The sequence below is a fragment of the Aphidius gifuensis genome, linkage group LG1, assembly GCF_014905175.1.
Source record: "Aphidius gifuensis isolate YNYX2018 linkage group LG1, ASM1490517v1, whole genome shotgun sequence".
Classification (NCBI taxonomy): Eukaryota; Metazoa; Arthropoda; class Insecta; order Hymenoptera; family Braconidae; genus Aphidius; species Aphidius gifuensis.
In genome coordinates, this window is record NC_057788.1 from 23,317,553 (window position 1) to 23,339,431 (window position 21,879).

The 21,879-nt window shown below is 22.5% G+C and overlaps 2 protein-coding genes across 3 annotated transcripts; one reads left to right on the forward strand and one right to left on the reverse strand.

Moving 5' to 3' along the window:
- Positions 1-5,196: 5,196 nt before the first annotated feature.
- On the forward strand, positions 5,197-6,480 carry LOC122854074 (surfeit locus protein 6 homolog). Its single transcript, XM_044154491.1, has 3 exons — positions 5,197-5,413; positions 5,547-6,097; positions 6,171-6,480. The coding sequence occupies exons 1-3, from the start codon at positions 5,296-5,298 to the stop codon at positions 6,390-6,392; spliced, it is 891 nt and encodes a 296-aa protein (XP_044010426.1). The 5' UTR covers positions 5,197-5,295; the 3' UTR covers positions 6,393-6,480.
- A 71-nt stretch (positions 6,481-6,551) lies between these two features.
- LOC122854232 lies at positions 6,552-21,643 on the reverse strand. Of its 2 annotated transcripts, XM_044154700.1 has the most exons (6): positions 21,267-21,643; positions 20,786-20,926; positions 11,100-11,192; positions 9,385-9,570; positions 8,120-8,288; positions 6,552-8,049 (listed from the first exon to the last, which is right to left on the reverse strand). In XM_044154700.1, the coding sequence occupies exons 3-5, from the start codon at positions 11,170-11,172 to the stop codon at positions 8,143-8,145; spliced, it is 405 nt and encodes a 134-aa protein (XP_044010635.1). In that variant the 5' UTR covers positions 11,173-11,192; positions 20,786-20,926; positions 21,267-21,643; the 3' UTR covers positions 6,552-8,049; positions 8,120-8,142. The 2 variants fall into 2 exon arrangements, with proteins under 2 accessions (XP_044010635.1, XP_044010644.1); XM_044154709.1 differs by lacking the exon at positions 20,786-20,926 and having other exon boundaries at positions 6,806-8,049; positions 21,267-21,447.
- Between the last annotated feature and the right edge of the window lie 236 nt (positions 21,644-21,879).

The window sequence follows — 21,879 nt, forward strand, 5'->3', positions numbered from 1 at the left end:
AATATTGAACAAGTTACGATTGTATTTTTTGTAATCGTTTTTTTTTTATATATATATTGAAAGCAAGTGATAAAAAAATGTTTGCCTGTTAAGAAATAGAAAAAAAAAAAAAATTACTATTCTATGTTTATATTTGATAACTATTTTTATGATTATTTTTAAATAAATATAATTTTTATATTTACAATTATTAATAAATTGTTTTGCTGTTTTGTAAAAGCAAGAAAAAAAATAACAACAATAACAACAACAACAACGACAACAACAAGAAAACAACTAAAAAATAAAAAATATGTGTTTGATAAATTTTTCCCAGTGCTTCATAAAAAACTGCCAATAATGACAATATTAAAATAAAAAAAATATATATGAAAGTGTGAAAATGGAAGAATGAAATTTGTTTTTTTTTATTTAATGTCATTCTTTGAAGAGCTTAATAAAGAGACTGTTAACGATCATATTATTATTTGTCTGAAAATAATACAAAGAATTTAATGTTAGAATATTTGATATTCTGATATGAAGGCTTGAATTATTATTGATTATTTCAACTGTGAATAAAATAAACAGATTAAATTAATTATTTTCATTGATTTTATTATTACCCGACTAATCATTTGATTTTAAAAAGCTTGTATTTTTCATGGTCATTCGTTGTATTATTTTCAGAGTAGTGCAAAGAATATTAATTAGTATTAATTGCATGATGTGGGCTATATAATGATAAGTCATATTGAAACGCTAAATAAACAAATAATAAAAAGGGAAATATAACATGTAGAAGTATTGTTTCATGATAGAGCAAGTTTCCTGTAAATAAACAAATGATTCAAGAGAACAGATGCCACTTACCTTTTGGAGCATGATGAGATGTAGATGTTGTCAGGTGATCCCAGAAGGAAGATGATTCATGTTGTTTAACATACAGGTTACATTCATTTAGGTTTAACATACAGGAATCACAAGCACAACACTGACTCGATAACTGACACAACTTTTATCACAATCACTTCTTCAAAAAATGACTCTAACGCTATCACTGACTCTAATACTGATTTTAACACTGACTCTAATACTAATCACACTTCATTCATAAAAAGTCAAACCTAATCTATCATCACTGACTCTAATACTGATTTTAACACTGACTCTAATACTAATCACACTTCATTCATAAAAAGTCAAACCTAATCTCTCAAACAATGAGAAAAAGCTAATATTCATTTAGTTTTTTTACGTAATTAATTAAATGTAACACACAACTTGTCCTACCAATCAGTATTGTATAATATTAAGGAAACACTATCAGACGATATTTTCTAAATCACAAAAAATCATAATGAGCTTGCTAAATGTTTATAACAACCAACATATTCATTTGAATTGTAACAACATCAACAATATATTGATGTGATGTGATTTTTGTTAATATACTTATTGATAAAACGTCTTATTTAGTTTTGGAGACTTCAATTATATGATTTTATATTCACAAGTCGATCTGTGCCACCGAATGTTGATGTTGTAGCTGTTATAAGTCTTCTAATTGATGGAATGCTTTAGCATGTTTGATCATATGAATTTATATGAAACATCCATGGATTCATCAGCTGCTAAACAATAAAAAAAAACATCGTCTATGTTATTTATTGTGTTTATAAAACTATAGACTCAATAAATTATCATTAAATGTAACATGTTGATTATAAACTATCAATTGTCTTGTATACATCAACGCATGTGCATCATTAACAACATCAACATGAGTTTGTACTTGTAAATTATACTCATAGTTGTGTCATGCATGGTACATTATTAATTAACAAGCAAAAACAAACCAAAACCAACACACCGTCTATCAAATAATGGTTCGACAGCACCAACAATACTTACACAATTTATATTTGGCATCTATCTTCATATACCATCAATTGTTATTGTTAATTTTGTTATTGTTATAACATGAGACTTCAATTAGACATCTACAGGTTCATCAGCAGCTAAACAATAAAAAATAATAAATGTAAAATAAATATAAATTATTTTTTGTTAATAAAAAGAAAATGTATCATATGCCAAATCTACAATTCAACAATTTACACATTGTCATTCATTTATTTATTTATTATTGTTATTTTTTTTATTGTTGTTATTATTATTTAAATAAATAAATAATATTACCTTTGTTTTTTTGTCAATATCACCAGGTCTAACAATTTTTTTTTTGTTGCTCCATTCCATTGTCTGCTTTTGATATTTTTTGGATTCTGAAAATTAATAAATTATTAATAAATAATTAATAAATAACACATTTAAACTATTATTTATGCTCAAAAATAATTTGACAACATTAAAACAGCACAACAAACGACTATATGAGTATTTTTTTTTCAATAAATAGAATTAATAATTATTTGTCCAAAAATTGTAGAGGTTAGGTTGTCGTGTGTTATTAAATTAAATAAATTGAGTATTTAATTGTTTATTATCGTGATAATTAATATAAATAATTGTTCTAATAATTATTCTGAGCTAGTAGACTGTAAAAATTATTTGCAAAACGACATTTTTTTACTCACACGAATAATGTTGGCCGGCTTTTGCTAGCGTCACTTTGTCATAAATTTTATTTGCAAATATCTTTTGTTTTACGTAATATTAGGCAACAATTATACATTTAAATGATAGACAAACGTTTATTTAACAATAATATCACAAATTTACGATTTATTGAACACTTAAATTGCGCCAAAAGATCTGATTACAGCGGACGCAGCGACCACGTACTGGCACGACACCAAAAGTGAAGTTAATCAAAATGGCCGCCAGAGGCCAAAAAATTGACAAAATTTTTTTCAACAATTATTAAGTAATAATTATTTTAATTGTTAGATAATAATTAATAAAAAATATTAGTAATAAAATTACAATAAAATTTATTGTTATTAATTAATAAATTAGTTTTAAAAAATAACATCTGCTTTACCGACTGACGTTCAATTATCATGAAAATTTTGTTTTTTTTAAAACTTATTTATTAATTAATAACAATAAATTTTATTATAATTTTATTACTAATATTTTTTATTAATTATTATTTAACAATTAAAACAATTATTACTTAATAATTGTCGAAAAAAATTTTGTCAATTTTTTGGCCTCTGGCGGCCATTTTGATTAACTTCACTTTTGGTGTCGTGCTAGTATGTGGTTGCTGCGTCCGTCGAAATCAGCTTTTTTTGTGCAATTTAAGTGTTTAATAAATTGTAAATTTGTGATATTATTGTTAAATAAGCGTTTCTCTATCAATTGAGTGTATAATTGTTTGCTAATATACGTAAAACAAAATTTATGACAAAGATATGACAAACGCCCGTCAGCATTATTCGGTGAGTAAAATGATCGTTTTGCAAAAATTTTACAGTCTCTACAAATCCAGGTATTTATATTAATTATCACAATAATAAACAATTAAATGTTCAATTTATTGATTTAATGACACACGACATTTTGGACAAATAAACAATTAATTCTATTTATTGAAATACTCATATAATTTGTTGTGTTGTTTTGTAATTGTCTTACGAGCAAAATAATGTTTAATAATTAAATTTATTAATAATTTATAATTTTAGTTAAAAATTGTATATGAGCAAATAATGTAGATTTAGCATATAAATACAACCTATTTATTAACAAAATAAATAAATAAATACATTGTATTTTGTTGTTGTACATATGATGCATTCTACAAAAATAAATAATCTAGTGGCTGAGTCTCATGTTATAAAATATGTTACAAAATAACATTAATAACAATTGATATTATGAAATAGATGCCAAATATAAATGTAATATGTTGGTGCTGTCAGGCTCGATTATTTGATAGGCGGTGTTTTTTGTTTTGTTTTGCTTGTTAATTAATAATGTACCATGCATGACACAACAATGAGTATAATTTACAAGTACAAACTCATGTTGATGTTGTTAATGATGCACATGCATCATACAAGACAATTGATAGTTTATAATTAACGAGTTATATTTAATGCTAATTAGTTGAGTCTAGCTTTGTCAACACAAAAAAATAATATAGATCATGTGGTGGTTTCGGTTATTTTTTTTTCTTTTGTTTATAAATTAACAATTTACAATTTACGACACAACATTGAACATAAGTTCCAGGACATAACAAAGATAAGCTCATTGTTGATGTTACAAATGGTGTACTTGTGTTTATGAGTGTAAGACAATTGTTATTTGAGTCTAGATTAGTTAATGTAAAAAATTATAACATTGTAGTTTTCAGCTAGAATTAATTTTCTCAATATTTATATTAATTATATTATTTTTCATTATTACAGATTGTCTTTTTAAAAGTTTATCTCATGTGTTTAAGTTAACTATTGAAACTGATAGTGAAGTTTGATTCAGTGAAACTGTTAAACAATGAGTGGTGATAGTGATGGTGTTAGTGGTTCCTGTTGACCTGTTGGACATCAAAGGAATCAACTCCAGGGCCGAGCTGAAAACATCTAGATGTCCAGAGGCTGCAAAAGGTCAGTGGCATTTGTTTTATTAAATCAATTGTTTATTTAGATAAAAGCTAATTTATCAAGAAGCAATTTGATGTTGCTTTCTTTAAAATTTTTTTTGTTGTTCATCTGACCATTTGCTCATCTTGAGTCTTTTTATTTTTTTTAAATTTATATTATCCCATACCAAAGCTGGCAAATAACAATATCCATCGACAGCAATAGTATCCCTTCGTTTATTATTCGTTATTTAGTACATACAAGAAGACCAGAATATCTATTAGATCTCTAGTTTTCTTGAGTACGTATTTTCCAACCGATTCTATGTTTAAAATTTACCACCACAACGCCATGTTCATAACTTGTTGCTAGTGTGGCAAATGGCAATACCCACTGATACCCACTCTCGACTTGTTTGGACTTGTTGGTACTTGTTGGTCATGTAAAGTGCCCCTCTCCATCTAGTGTAATCATAATTTAATAATTTTAATTGATTTATAACATTAAAAAAAATACCCATTAAATAACATGCATTATTTTTATGCCACCATTTTCTAATTAATTAATTAAAATTAACAATAAATACTTATTGCGCATGCTCGAGTCAGTGCACTCTGAAGTCAGCGTAACAAACTTTCTAAATATCGAACAATATCGAAAAAATAAAATCGTGACATCGTGTTATAAATTTATCAAAATTTATTTACAATTCTAAAGACACGTGAGATCGTAATATTGTATAAAATAATTATCGTTAAATATGCAATTAAAAATGTCAAATACGTTTAATGCAAAAAGTGTGAAGCAATTGCTTCAAGTGGAAGATACTTTTATAAGTGAATTATTTACAACAATGCCAATACCAGCTCGTGAAACAGGTAAGTGTTTTTATATTATACCATAACCTTAAATTTATTTTTTTACATTCATGTATGCACTACATAAAATTTACAACAATGTACAATAAATAATAGATTCATTTATTAATAAATTATTTAAAAAATTTTTAAGGTGATGATCTTGGTGAATCAGATGAAGAAGAAGAACCTCAACAAAAAAATTCAAAATTATTTTTAAAAAAAGGTGATCCAAAACGAGCTGCAACATTTACTGAACTTCATGAAAAATTAGATTCATTAAAAGGAGTTAAAAAATTAAGTCACAAATTAAAATTAGAAAAAAAAGGTTTAAAAAATCGTTTGAAAAAAAAAACAAGACGTAATGAACATAAAGCACAAACAAAAGCAGCAAGAATAGAAAAATTAAATTCTGGTAAAAATATTAAAACTGAAGATGTTGAAGGTGCACCAAAAGCAACACGTTCAAAACCAGTTTTTAATTCAGAAGGACATATGGTATTTAGTAAATTTGATTTTTCGGAAATTGGAACTAAAAAAAAGCAACAAAAAAATGGTAAAGATCCTAAAAAAGCATTAGAAGCTTTACAAGAAAAAAAAGAAAAAATTAAATCATTAGTTGCTGCTGGTGAAACTGAAAAAGCTCAAGTACTCAAAGAAAAAGATGCATGGAAATCTGTTCTTGCCAAGTCCAGTGGTGAAAAGGTAAATATAACAAATAATCATTTGTTTGTTATAAATGAATTTATTTTTATTAATAATTATTTAATAATTACAGGTGAAAGATGATACTGAGCTTCTTAAAAAATCAATTAAACGTGAGGAACAAAAGAAAAAAGGAAGTGCAAAGAAATGGGAAAATAGACTCAATGCTACTGAAAAAGCTATACAAGAAAGACAACAAAAACGACAAGATAATATTATGAAAAGAAAGAAGGACAAAAAAACAAATAAATTAAAAAAATCCGCGAAGAAAGGTCGTATAATACCTGGTTTTTAGTTTATTCAAAAAAAAATTATTGCTATTTTTTCTTTGAGCTGTTGATAAGAACTAAATAAAACATTAAAAATTTAGTTGTTAAAAATTCACGTAATTCTTTTAATTGATTAAATTAACAAGATGGTATTTTCAATTAATTAAATATCATAATAAAATTATTTTGTCAATTAAAATAGATCAATTGTTTTTTTTTTTTTTTAATTTTTATATTTCATCTGGTCAGATCAACCAACAAGTTGGAATTTCATGTATCATTTAATCTTTTTTTTTTTTCATTTGCTATCAGCTACATCCAACTTGTATATTTTTATTCATCATCAGAGTAAAATTGTATTTAAAAAAACATTAATTATTATTGTATTTGAAAGAGATAAGTGACCAGATTAAAATAAAATTAAAAACGACAAATAGTGAATGTTAACAAATTGAAAAAGAAAATTTTAAAAGATCTATGTTTTATTTATTTTTTTTTTTGACATGTCGCAGTTGAATTAATTTTAAGTAACCAGTAAGCTATTATATGTAATATTACACGCAAAATAATTATACACTGAAAAGGAAAAATAATTAATTTAAATCTTTATTATGCTTTCATCATTATATAAATATTTTTAAAATAATTATAATTTAATTTTATATTAATTCAACTCGTCAATGAAACGTTTCCAAAATACATTAAATTAGTTATCAAAAAAAAAAAAAAAAAAGAGAAAACAAATCAAGTAATATTTTGTTTAACAATATTTAAAATTTATCCAATTATTTAACAACTTATAAAAAAAAAAAACATAATTTAATTTTAATAATGACACATCAATTTACATCAAAGTTTACAATTTTTATTTATCGGTGCGTATATATATTTGTTTTTTTACTTCTTTTTTTAAACCCTGTGTGTAAATTTTATCATTGTTTATCATTAATTATTTCTATATTATTATTATATATTTTTTTTTCTTTTTATAAATGCGTATAATAATTTTTTTTTTTCTCATCTACATTTGGTGTGTGTATGTATTTATCATAATGCTATTACAAAAACCAATCAAATATTTTATCTAAAATAATATTGGCTTTTATTATTATTAAATATCCATACATCTATATGATTATTTATTTATTTGGTTGGTTCATTGTTCTAAATGTCACACGATACATGTATATATAATAGGCCACTTTAATTTTTTTTTCTTAATTTTATTATCCAAAATGAGGATCATGGTTATTTTTTATATTGATATGATATATTTTTAAATCAAAAAATTTCATATACACTATAAATATTTATTAATAATAATATTTTTTATAATTTAAATAATTGTGCTAATGAATGTCAACATGTACATCATCATTTGAATGTTTATCATTAATTGAATCATTATTATTTTGACAATAATTTTTTTCATATCAAGAAATATGTGTTGAATCAGCAGTATTTTTATCAACATTTTTTTTGGGTCAGTAAATTATTGGTAATTCAAGAACGAGAGCACCAATGAAACTTCCACTGGCAATCTCGTTGGCTTCATGTTAGGTATCATCATCATCATCATCGTCATTAATATTTGTCACTGAATTTGCATTTGTCAAAGCTGTCCATAGTGGACTATGGTCGATTGGAGGTGGTACCGTCATTGTTTTTGATCCTCTTGGTGATCTAAATATAAACAAAAAAAAAAATATATAAATACGACAAATTGTATTTTATCTATTTGAAAATTAATTACCTAGACGGTACCGGAGCTAAATGTTAATCTGGACTACTTATTTCCAATGCTGAACTCATTTCTGGATCAGAACGTTCTTCAATAACAGTGTCTAGTTCTAATGATGGCATTGCTCTTGAATTTCTTTCACTTTTAAGTTGTATTGCTCGTGTCGCTTTTTCAACACCAGCTAATACAAAAAAAAACAGAGTTGATTAGTTTTATTTTTTCATCTTTTAAATTAGTTATACTAATTTATAAAAAAATGAAAGTCTATCAAAAAGTTTTTTTAAAAAAATTAGATGGAAATTAAATTAATTATTTTCTTTTATATATGGAAATTGAATTTACTAGAGGTACTAATTTTTTCCGTTTCGTTTTATCTCTAATGAATATTTTTCTTCTATCTATATTCAAGAAAATTATTATAATTTAATAAATTTTCATTGGGTTGACATTGTCTCATTAATCTCATACATGATTCAAGATGCATTTGTCAAGTTTTGAATTTAATATAGAGTATATAACGTTGAAACAATATTGGTTTGTTAAAATAACATGAGATGACTAGGTGTTGCTTGAAATATTCAAAGCTTTTAGAGACAAACGATTACAATGTATATGTTGTCTGACAGATGTGTATATGAAATGCTTGTTGTTGGTTGTACAAAGTGTATGTCAAGCGTACTTAATCTTCATGGTACTTGCAATGTTACACACTGAAACAATCAGCTTACTAAAATATTGACAGTACCGCATGAAATAAATTTTATTAGTCTACTATTTGGAAGAAAAATTTAGAAAAAAAAATTCAATCGTGTTTTTATTATCTTTATTTTTATTATTCATTTTTTAATCTAATGTATATTCATGAGTGGTAACTAGATCTGTGTACAGCTCAATAAATTGTACAGTTATCATTTTTTTTTTTTTTGCAATTTATTTTTTCGTTTGCTATTGAAATTCGAGGCGTGCATCTATAGAAACCACGGTTGAATATTCTGGATGGTGCACACACATATACAATCCGCTTTGGTACGAATTACAGGATAAAGCTTTTTTCCCCTTTTGATTTAATTTTTTGTTTTTTTTTTTGTTTTGTTGATTTTTTTTTTTTTGTTCCATTCAACATGAAAGTTTTGAATTTTTTTTTTTTGTTTTCCGTTTGTTTTACCGGATAAATGAGTTTTTTATTGTTGACATTTATGTGTAATGTGTATACTCACGTTAATTTTAAACAATTGTTTTAATTTTTATGTATATATATTGTTGACAAAAAAAATTACCTAGTCTATGAATTGGACTAAAACGAACAAGACTCAGTGCTCCATGATCCATGTCGTAGTTTCGACGACGTGCTCTTTCTCTTGCTAGTTTTGCTCGTCTTCTGAGACAACATATCACTAGTAATGCCAACACGGGAAATCCCAGTATACATGATACAATTGGAATAATGATACTTTCTGGTGAAACTGGAAAATGAAAAAATTAATTATTCATATTTTTTTAAAGTTACTGTTTCAATCATGTCATATCTAAAGATAAAAATTTTATAAATGTCCTAATTTGTTTTTCTTTTTATATCTTTAAATTTATTTATAGTATTTTTTTTTTTTTTTTATATTAAATATTTAAAAATTATTCAATGAAATCTCGTGGATAAATACAACTTGATTTAAATTTCCTACTTTTATTCAAGTTTTTATTTTTAAAAAAATGAAAAAAACGAGATAAAAAAATGCTTACAAAATACACTTCATTTATTTATCGTACTTGACATATTTTTTATTTTTATTTTTATTTTTTTTTTACTTTATGTCAGGTTGCACGTTAAAATTAATTGAAAGATTTTTTTTTTTTATTACCGAATAATATTTATTAATATCAATAACGCTATTTTTTATTCTAATTTATCCTAAAATTTTTATATATATATTGATGAAAAAAAACAAATTATTTATAATAGGTATGTCGTGGAAACAACTGAAGATTACATCGTAAAAGAAAAAATTTGTGTTCATGTCTGTGTGCTTTTTGATTTCATTATTTATTTTTTAAACGCAGAAGACGAAATACTAAAATTTATTCAAAATTTGTCTTTTCTACACACAAACTATAGAAATTTACCATATTGGTTTTAAAATTTAATAATAAAAATTTGATTTAAAATATACTTTGCGTGTTAAAGTTGTCAACTTTGACAGTAAATATCTCAAAAAAACCGAACAAAAAAAAATTGAAAAAAATTGACAGTGTAGATAATTATTTCATTTAAACATAAGATAAAAAAAAAAAAAATCTGTTGCGATTTCAGATTCAATATTATTAGTAAGAATTTTTTTTATTTTTTCTAATTAAAAATCAATCGGTTTGATTTATAAATTTATTGATATTCAATTTAAAAAAATTGAATTTTCTAAAAATTAATCTGACATGATTGAATTGTCATACTAATTTATTTACCATAAAAAATTCAATTATATATATATTTGACAGGTGAAAATACATTAAAAATTATTAAGCTAATTAACACATCCCTCTTTATTTTATAATGGAAATCAGTAATATAATAAACTGTCATTCTCTTTTGTCCCAAAGGAATTTTGTTTTGTTGTTTAATTTATGGCAATTGATTTACCCAGTAGTTGCTAAATTATTTTTTAAAATCAATATGATTATATTCACTGTGGACAAAACTTATTCTGTATATGTGTATTTATAATTTGACTTTAGTTTTTTTTTTTGATATTCATTTAGTTGCAAAATTATATTGAACAACAGAGAGCTTCTCACTTTGTTGTACATAGAAACCCCTTATCAAGTTTACTAATTATGTTATTTCACTGACCCGAGTGGAAAATCACAAGTGGGATTTCATGTACATCATATGGCTCTGATGCTTATATACATTATTATAATGAGGTCAAAATTTTACTTGATAGATTTAACAAACTCTCGTGTAATTAATATCTTAATTATTAATTTTTCTTATTTAAATTACCTGGTGGATAAATAACTATTGGTTTTTTTGAATGATGAACAGAAGCTCTGGTTGGCCTTGTTTGTATTGACATTTTTTCACCAATTATTTAGTCTGAAACAAAAATTATATATTACATCAATAGAAAAAAAATTAAATCATCCACCAAATATATATTTTTATTACATTTTTCACAGTATAACATTAATAGCTCAATAATTATTATAACAAAGTGGCATTTCTTTAAAAATATAAAGAAAAAAAGTTACAATGTCTTTGGAGCTCTTCCAAAATGCATGCACTTACGTTGACAATTTCATATAAAAATGGGAATTTTAATGTCATTCATTTACGTAATAGGATTGCCAAGTTATACTCGTAAATTTGAATGATTCAGAGTTTAGTTATCTTGAGTTTATTTCATTTTCTTAAGTACATATCTAAGTCACCAATAGTATCATATGTTTTTTTTTTTTTACCTTAAAAAATTATCAGATTTTATACTAGTTTCAATTTTATTTGAGCTTTAGAAAATTTAATTAAATTTGTTTATATTTTATGAGACGTTTATGATTTTTTTTTTTTTTACTTGTGATATATTCAAAATGTTTCACTTGTATTAATTAATTTGTATTGTATGATGAATATTACATAGACCTTCGTCATGCATTGAGTCAAGGGTAGAAATATCAAGACCATCTTTGCGTGTCAAGTCATGTACAAGGGCATATTTTCTCATTGAAACATTTCAACTATAGCAGTCCTATTTCAAGCTCAAGTCATGATTTTCAAATCCTTCGTCAAATTAATTTATCACGCAGCTATGAAAAATTAATTTAATCTCAATGCTAATCTATTTTTTTTTGTTCAAATAATTATTTAACAATTAATTTATAAAAAAAATCGAAAAAAAGATTAAATATTCAATAATAAATTTAAAATAATAATTTAATAATATTATGATAATCCAAATGATGGATTATTTATTATTAAAATTTGATATATTTAATATTTTAATTTATTTTCGAAGCATATAATATTTTGCCCAAACTGTTTTCCATTTTATATGTATCATGAAAAGCCTTATGGTGATGATGACAATGATGATGTTGATGGACATATATTAAAGTCTATATATTGCGTTGCAGATACTCATTAAATTTGGTTAGATTTTGCGGTTGGAAAATTAGAAATTAATGTTCTATATCGTGCTGATGCGTCATAAACAGATATTTGCCAATTATATCTTGACCACATTACTCATCTCATTTAATTCAACAAGTCAAAGCATCAAAGTAATATCTAATTTTCTTTGATATAAATATATATATACATATTTAATATTTATAATATTAATTAATAACTCATTTTATTTTCACAAGTAATAATCAATATGTCTATTAAATTTTAATTTCATTTTTAATTAAAATAAAAAAAAATGAAAAATTTTAAACTACTAAATTTTTATTTTAATCTAAAAATAGGATGTTTTTTTTTTTGATGGGAATAAAAGATTTTTGATTAAGGTCGAGTTTATGTGGCCTTAAACTTTGCGTGACTCATTGCCAGTTAAAAAATTAGTAAAAATAAAAATAATAATTTTGATTTAAAGACAAAATATTGATTATATAAAATAGCCTTGTATGAAATGATAATTATTATTGAATATTTAATCATGTTATTTTATCATTAATTTAAACAAATTGACATTGATGTATCAACAGTTTACTGATGCATCGAGAATCAATCAAATACAGTTTACCTTTCGCAAATAACTAAATTTTATATACCTAGGATCAATATTTATTATTTTTTTTTTTTGGATTAATTATATATTTTAAAATGTTGGTGTTGATTTTCTTTTTCTTTTTTCTTTTGATAGTTAAATCACTGGTTTTTTTTTACCTGTTATGTGTGATAAATATACACATGTATGCATCCCTGAACTTTCGACCTCTCAATTCACTTGAAACTTAAGTTTTATTTTTTTTATCATTTTGGTACTTTTGAATTTTTTATGAAAACCAATTTGTGCTTGTGTTTTAACCTAAGAAATATTCATTTTCATTTGATTTTAATATTATTCATTTTTCTTTATTTATATAGTCCAAGCTTGATATTTATTATTTTTCTTGTTTTTTAAAAAGTAGAGAGACATAAAAAAAGTAGAAAAAAAAATTTAATAATGAATATTTGAAAAGACTAAAAGTTTTAGAAAATTATTTATAGATGCCTAGAGAACTGGAAAATATACCCTTTCACGTATTATCATCCCTTCCTGATCTTTTACACACCCACTAAGAGTCTATCAAAATTTATGTGGTTCTGGGGACATCCTCTGTAGTAGTACCATTTGTATAATACCACCAAGTTCAGTATGAATTTTCCTCTTTACATTGTCTGCTATAGTTAAACACTCACAACCACAAAAACTTATACACAACTAAAATTTATACATATAATTTATCATTTTATTTTCATTGATTTTTTTTTTTTTTTTTTTCAAAGAAAATACTATTTGATAATGAAAAAAAAAAAGAAAAATTATTATTTAAAATTAAATTTATTAAGCTAATTTTTATATTGATTAAAAAAATTAGTTTTATTTTGATTTTTTGTTTTTTTTTACTGCAAATACATGTTTTGATAAACTACTGATGATGTTATTGTTAAAAATTAAATCATACATCTCAATTGTTATTCATAATATATATTGTTTTATAAAAACAATGAATAATTTTTTTTTTTTTTATCAGGACAAGTGTATTCATGTTTATGTTGGCAGAAAATAAGTATGTGCAGTATGTGACTTTTATCATGTGCATGGTTAATAATAAAAGATTTTTTTTTTCGCTCAACTTACAAATAAAAACAAGTAAAAAAAAAAATATATACATTGTTTTGTATTATAATAGTATCTTCAGCTTTTGTAAATGTATGATAACGAGCTAAAACTTGGAAAATCTTTTGTAATTTACATGTATTTAATTTTTACTTTTAGAACTTTAAATAGTTCTTGAGAAAATCCTTAATAGATATTTTTTTTTTTTCAAAAATAGATGCAAATTTTATATATAGAAAAATTTTCTTTTAAATATTTTATTATTTGAATGAATTTTATTTTAGATATTCAAGTTTTAAAAAAATATATATAGATAGACAATTGAAGTGGTTTTGTATTGGTATTTTTTTTTTTTCTTACTTTATTTGAATCAAATGTCTTATCCATATAATCCAACTGGTGCAGAAAAATAAAATTCAACAAAGTTTTTAAGATACAGAATACTCAATGTTGAAATTTTCCAGTGACAGAGGCTCAATTTTTTTTATTTTTTTTTTTTGTTTCTTACTTTTGTGCTTTTTTATTATTTTATTTTATATTTTTTTTTTGTTATTATTATTTTTGAGTTAGGTCAGTATCACTATACTGTGAAATATTTTTATATTTTAAACTTGAATATTAAATCCTAGCCAATATAAAAGTTTGCAAATCTTTTATTTAATTTAATTTTTTATTATCATTTTTCAACATTTGTAATACTTGATATAAAAAAATTATAAATTTCTCATCTCTTTTATTTGCTTTGAGTAAAAAAATAAAATAAAAAAATATAACAGCTACAAATAAAAATACATTTGATAATTTTTTTTTTTTTTATCACTTGAATAACCCTGAGATATATTTTTTCACTTGAAATATTGTTAAAAGTAATTGTACTGTATAAGAAAAGATGATTGAGTAATTTTCTTCTTTGAGAATTCAAGCATGATTGCTTGCTTTTCTCTCGACATCTTGATGAACATCTATTTTTGAAAGTCTGTGCATCTTTTTTTTTTCCTTATCCTTATTATATTTATTTATCGTTTATTTTGTTTTTGTTATAACAAAAAAAAAAAAAAATTTCAAATTGATCAGTTTAGATAGATAGTTAGAAAAAAAAAGAAACTAATAGTAAACTTTTTTTGCGATTTATATATCGATTGCAAAAGGGTTGTCTAGATTTACAAGTTTTACATTGGTTGTAAGTGGAGTATATTTATATATGTGATGTCGAATTTCCGAAAGCTAATTCAAAATTGACACAGGAGTTGAACAAATATATATTCTGGGTCAATTTTTCAATTCATCGAGTGTAACAGGATATTCTAGAAATTCGTTTTACATGTATACATATATACTGATGACACATCTTGAAAGCCACGGAAATAAAACTAAACCAAAACATCAAAAAGAATGAAAAAAGAAAAAAAAAAACTTATTGTCATATTGATCTATGAAAATCAATAACTAATTTTCTTCAAAGGTTATTTAAATTTTTTATTTTTTTCTCCATTCTAACAAAATTTATAAATATTACAATGCTTCTGAAAATGCTTTGTAAATGAAAAGAGTTATTATGCTTATTAATTTTATTTCATCATCAAATATTTTTTTTATTTTTTATGTCTTTAGTTATTATTTAAGAGGAAATAATAATAATACTATTGTTATTTATTTTATAATTTACTGATTTATTGTTTACACTTGAATGCTCTTGTATATGATATATAAATTTAAGCTTTTTTTTGAGTAGCTTAAATTTATTTTGCAAGTATATACTTGTTGTATTAATGACTCGTGAGTTTTGCCGTTGGGAAATAAACTTTTTCTTAAATATATATATAAAAATTCTAAAATTCAACAGGATGATACTTTTTTAAAAAATTTATGTATAACCTTTACTCATCTAACTTTTATCAATTTTGTTTTTTTTTTTTAACTTTTGCAAGTTTTTTTTTTGAGATAAATTTTCTTGCTTATTTGATGAATTTTTTTTATTTTGTCGTTGGTAGATACAAATCGTTTTTTTTTTTTTTATTTATTTACTCAATTTGTTTAATTTTAGTGATATAGTTTATTCGTATCAAGCTTAGTATACAAATAAATAAAATAAAATTGATTTAAAAAATCAAAAAAACGTGTAAATATATATGGAATAAATTTAACTCATCAAATAAAATTTTAAAAGATGAAAGTATATCATAATTAAAATTAAAATTTTATATTTTTTGATGAATAAAATTTTCTTGTATAAATTTTTTATGAAAATTGTTTTTCATTAAGTTTTTTGTCATTAACAAATTTATCAGTCAAAAGAGATTAAAATTTTTTTTTTAATGACAATAAGTTTTATATACTCGTTAAAAAAAAAAATATAATCAAAGACAATAAAATGCACTCAGATATGACATGATTAAACGACAATATTTATCATGAGAAAATAAAAAGAGAAAAAAAAAAATTCAAGACAATTCAATGACGACAAAAAATCAAATACAATCGAGTTTTTCATTCGAATATTTTTTCTTCATGTATTTTCTGTATTTTTTTTTTCATTTTTTTATTTTTTTTAACATCCCAAGGGATTTTAATCTGAGAAAAACTACTGAATAAGTATTGAATTTTTTTTTTTCGTATTTTATTTTATACATGTATATATTTTTTTATTTTTTTTTATCATTTTTTTTTTTTCATTACCAATGATGTATTTGCCTTCATCCAAATTCTTATTTTTTTTAAATTTAAAATTTTCCTCATGGCTTATTGGAAAAAGTGCATTTTCATTGCCGAATGGTAGCACATTATTTTTATTTTTTTATGATATATATATATATACAAAAAAATTGCTAAAAAATTTACAAAAACAAATCCCCAAGGCAATTTTTCTTTTTGACAACAAATAAGATAAAGTACAAAAACGATTAAATTCTATATCTTGTGTGACAGTTTGAATAAAAAAGAAAAAAAAATTCGATGAAATATTTTAAAAGTATATGAAATTTAAATTTTCAAGATCTCACTGATTCGATGTGTAATATGATAATTGTTGTTAAATTGTAAACTCATGTCTTTTCATAAACTTTCTTACTATAAATTGGAGAAAATTTAATTTACCAAGAAATTTTATGTATAAGAAACTTAGGATTTAATGATAACGATTAAAACATTAATTTTCATTTATCTATTTGTCTATTATTATATATGGAAAAATAAAATGAAAGTTTAACTTGCTGAAAATATCAAGTTATCACACATAACAATTACGAAGATTTTCAATTTTCATTTAATGAAAATAATAATAAAAAAATAACAACAACAAATTTTATCAAAAGTTTTCTATATAAGTATTTGAGAAAAAATAAAATAAAAAACGTTTTGTAACTTTTTGAAATATTTTAGCACATCTTTTTCTTTAAAAACTTTTGTAATACAAGCTTTTTTAACTTTTCAATTCTTCACTCTAGGGACGATGTACTTGGAAATAAAAAATGAGTAAAGCTTTTGCTAAAAAACAAAAAAATACATGTATTACAACAAATTTTTTTGAGACTTGTTATTAGGTAAATACAATTTACAAATTGTTTTAGAAACAGTAATAATGAAAAATTCTAAATTCCTTTTTATTTTTAATCAATGTTTTTTGTTTTTTTTTTCGTTTGTGCAAGCTCGACGATAAATTTATGTTTTTCCGAGTGTAATCTTAGAAGGCATGACCTCACTGCAAAACCTTTACTTTTATTTTCTCTATTTTTTTTTTTTAGTTTTTTTTATTCATTTTATTTTTTTCATTTGTTCATTTGTTGTGCCTTCCTATAGTCTTTCTTTGAGAAGAAAAAAAGTAATGTCCTAAAGTTGAATAAATTTGTAAATGCAAATTTCGACATATTGCCGAGAGTTTACTGAGTATTTTTTCATACAATTATCATGAATTATTATATTTTTTATTACGTTATTATTAATAATGAATTTTTAAATTTGTAATTATTATTTTTTGAATAATTCAGAGATTTAGGTAATTTAAATTCAAATGATTCTGTAATATTGAAATCAGTGATTATACTAATTTAATTTCAAAAATGAATTATTATTAAATTTTTTTTTTTTAATATTTAAATAGTTAAAATAATTTCCAAGTAATTTCAAATTTAAGTTGTAATATTTAATAAAATTTTGAGGATATGTTGGTACTTGAGTTATATATACACTGAACTATCAAGAATGCCAATATGGTTTCGTGGTTGACATATGTTGAATGGACATGTGTCAACAACTTGCCAAGAATTTATTATCTCAAAGTCAACTGATTCATAACATGTTTTGAAAATTCTTGAAATTTTTATTTGACTTTAAATAATTTATTTAAATATTCTTAAAAAAATAAAAAACAATAACAATTCTACAAATTAAAAGCTTGAAAATTAATTTGATAAAAAATGATTAAATTGATTTAAAAAAATTTCTATATTATATGAATTTTTTTGTCAGTATTTTATTTATTTATTTTTGAAATAATATTATATATTTATGAGTTTATTCAAGTTAAATTGATATCAAAAAAAGTCTGTTCAATTTTTTACGTATTGATATATAAAAGTTAATGGCTCACTTGATATCGTAATGCATCTCAATTTATCTGACTAAATATCAGAGGTTGAAATAAATAAATAAATAAATAACCAAAAAAAAGAATATATGTCAATGTCAACTGAATTTATAAATTATTAATCAACAAAAGTTTTAATTTTAAATTCGATTATTTATTTTTTTTATTAATAGTACAGATAAAAAAAAAAAATAATAATAAAAATAATAGAATGATTAAATATTCATTTCTGTGAGTATTATTTGCACTGTGATATAAAAACGTCAGCTATAATAAATAAATGCATAAAATATAAAATATCATGAGAGATAATATATGATAGACAGGTTTTATATTTATATAATCATCACAAGTCAATATTTCTGTTGTTTGAATTTATGAATTTAATCATAAATGATGTTGAAAAAAATTAATATACATTTGTGAATAGAAAAAAAAAATAGTAATATATTATTATTAAATATTGTATTTGATAGGAAATTAAAGTAAAATCAATTTTCTTCAGGAAACATAAGAAATTTTAATATTTAACTATATAAATAATAATAATTTTTTTTTTTCTATGAACAATATAATTTTCTCGTTTTATTCATTTTATTTTGCAATCATTTTGTTATAAAATTATTGCATATTTTTTATTATATAGCTTTTGTAAAAAATAATGATGATAATTGGAAAAAAATGTCGATTATAAAGTTTTTTTTTTTTTTAAGCTTTATAATATTTCTTTGAATATATACTTGTTCATTATTTTACCAGGTGTTGAATGGATATTTTTTCTTTTGTATACATTTTTTTTTGTTTTTTTTTTTTTTTTTTATACTAAAAGAAACAAGTGTGTCACTTTCCAGTCTAGTTATAACCCAAAGTTCCAGATGGTCTAGGAAAAATCAAGTAATTCAAGATATTATATATACCATCTTGGTTTCAAAGAGAAAAAAAGGTCAAAAAAAAAATAAAAATTAAAAAAAAAAATATAAAAGTGTTCCTCAAGGTGCTTTTTATTAGTCCAACTTGTTGGGATATATATAGGTATATATAGTACTTGAAATTTTTCGTGACTATTATTTTCACGCATAATACTTTTTTAGAGATGAAAAAAATATATGACTAGACTCGTTATTGCACTTGAATTTTTTAGGGCAAAAATCAAGATATATATCCAACAAATAAAAGAAAGTATTTTTAAAAAATAATTGGATTTTGATGAGTTTTTGAATGAATCATAAATTTTTTGATGCAAAAATAATTACTTTTTCATGAATCCGATTGTTTATTATTATTATTATTATTCCTTCTTTAATAATTTTTTATTTTTTTTTAATTACTAATATACTTAAATTACATAATTTAAGAAAATTTGATTTATGATTTTTCTTTTTTATATATAAAGCTGTGATTTACTAAAAAAATGAAAGTTTTATATTTCAATTAATTTAATATTTTTATGCATAAAAATATTTATTATTAATAAAAAAGTTTGACTATAATAATCATAATTATCTTTTAATAAATTTATAATCTTTAAAAAATATAAAAAAGTATAAAGAAAATAATAATAATATAATTATACTGTTCATCTTGAAACTTTTTTACTAGTTGAGTAAACTTTTTTTTTATCAAAAATCTTATTTTATTCTTTTTTTTTTTCTCAACATTTAAGTTTTGAAATGAAGTACTTTACCTTACTGTAGAATAATGCTAATTTGTAATGCAAAAATGAGCATGGTTTTCGACATTTGATAAAAAAAAAAAAAAAAAAATTGACTTTGAATGAAAGTGTTGTAACAGACAACATAAAACCCCGGTTGAAAATATAAAAAAATATTCAAGTTATCTATATATTCAACTACACCTGGTATCGTCTATTTATTTATCTACATACTGTCACATACAAAAAAGCTCTTGTTGATATAGCAAAAAAAAAAGGAAAAAAAAAAGCCGTAATACCTACTTTAAAAATTTTAAATAATAAAAAAAAAAAGAAAAGAAAAAATATGTCAAGTTTAAAATATATATAAGGATAACAAATTTTAATTTGTAGTTTCTTTGATGATGAAATTTATATAGGAAATATTCTCAACTATTATAAATTAAAATTTTTAATTATTATAAAAATTGCCATTGATTAACTTGGCTTTGTATATATATATATATATATTTTTTTTTTTTTGCATTTTTCTATTTTAAAAACTCATCAAAATGCATCAACATTATGACAAGCTCTAAATATACATTTAAATCAATTTACATAAAAAATATAATAATAAATTATATACTCACCACAATTTTACTGTCAAAAGTTTTGCTAATATTCACTTCAATCCAACTGTCCAGTGAAACTTCATAATTTGACCATTAAAATGTCTTTTTTTTTTTTATTTTGTTTTGTTAATTTTCATCTTTGTCCAGTAAAACTTTACTCTATTTATTCAAAAAAACAAAAAATGAAAATCAACTAGTTTAAAGTTTAGATAATTTATTAATACATATATCATTATTTACATAATATTTTTTCTTAAAAAATAAATTATGAATTAATTTTTTCAATATATTTGTATTTATGATTTGTTATTTAAATTTTCAAATAATAAATTATATATATTTAAGTTGAATAACTTGGTTATATTGGCTAAAAGAAAAAACTTAAAACTTTTGGTGTGCAGTATACTTGATCTGGCAAAAAGCCAAAAGTAAAAGTTGCTGATCGAAAAAAAAAAAAAAAACCCTTTTTAACGTTTTACCAATAAATAAATATATATACCTGGATATACATCCAATAAATTTACCAGCAATTCAAAATTGCTTTTCTGAGATAAGTCGTTTTCATTTTCTGCACTAATCCGATATATATTTTTTTTTACTTTTTAATCCTTACAAATAAAAATTAATCGTCATACAATTTATTAACATTTTAAAATATATTTAAAAAACAAAAATTTCTTTTTTTATAATGATGATTTTTTTAATGAAAATTAATTGTTTTTCATTGATGAAAATATCTGATTAATTTTTTCTTTTTTTTTTTAATTGAAGAAAATTTAGAAAAGCTCAGTTATAATTGTCGTTGTTTTCACGACGGCACTGAGCTGACTGAAAATTGTTGGCATATGCTACCTGAAAGCCTTCTTGTTTCACACTAGAAAATTCGAATCATGCGCACGCTCATATTACGATTATTCATAGGTACATTTATTGGTATATATATACTTCTTCTTATGCTTTGTACTAAATTGCGTATATATATATATTATTATAAACCATTGTATTTATATTGTATATATATATATGACCCCAATATTCTATATGTAATATATATATACATTATACTACCCTCTTTTGTTAAAATTTAAATCATAACTACCACTCGTTGAAAA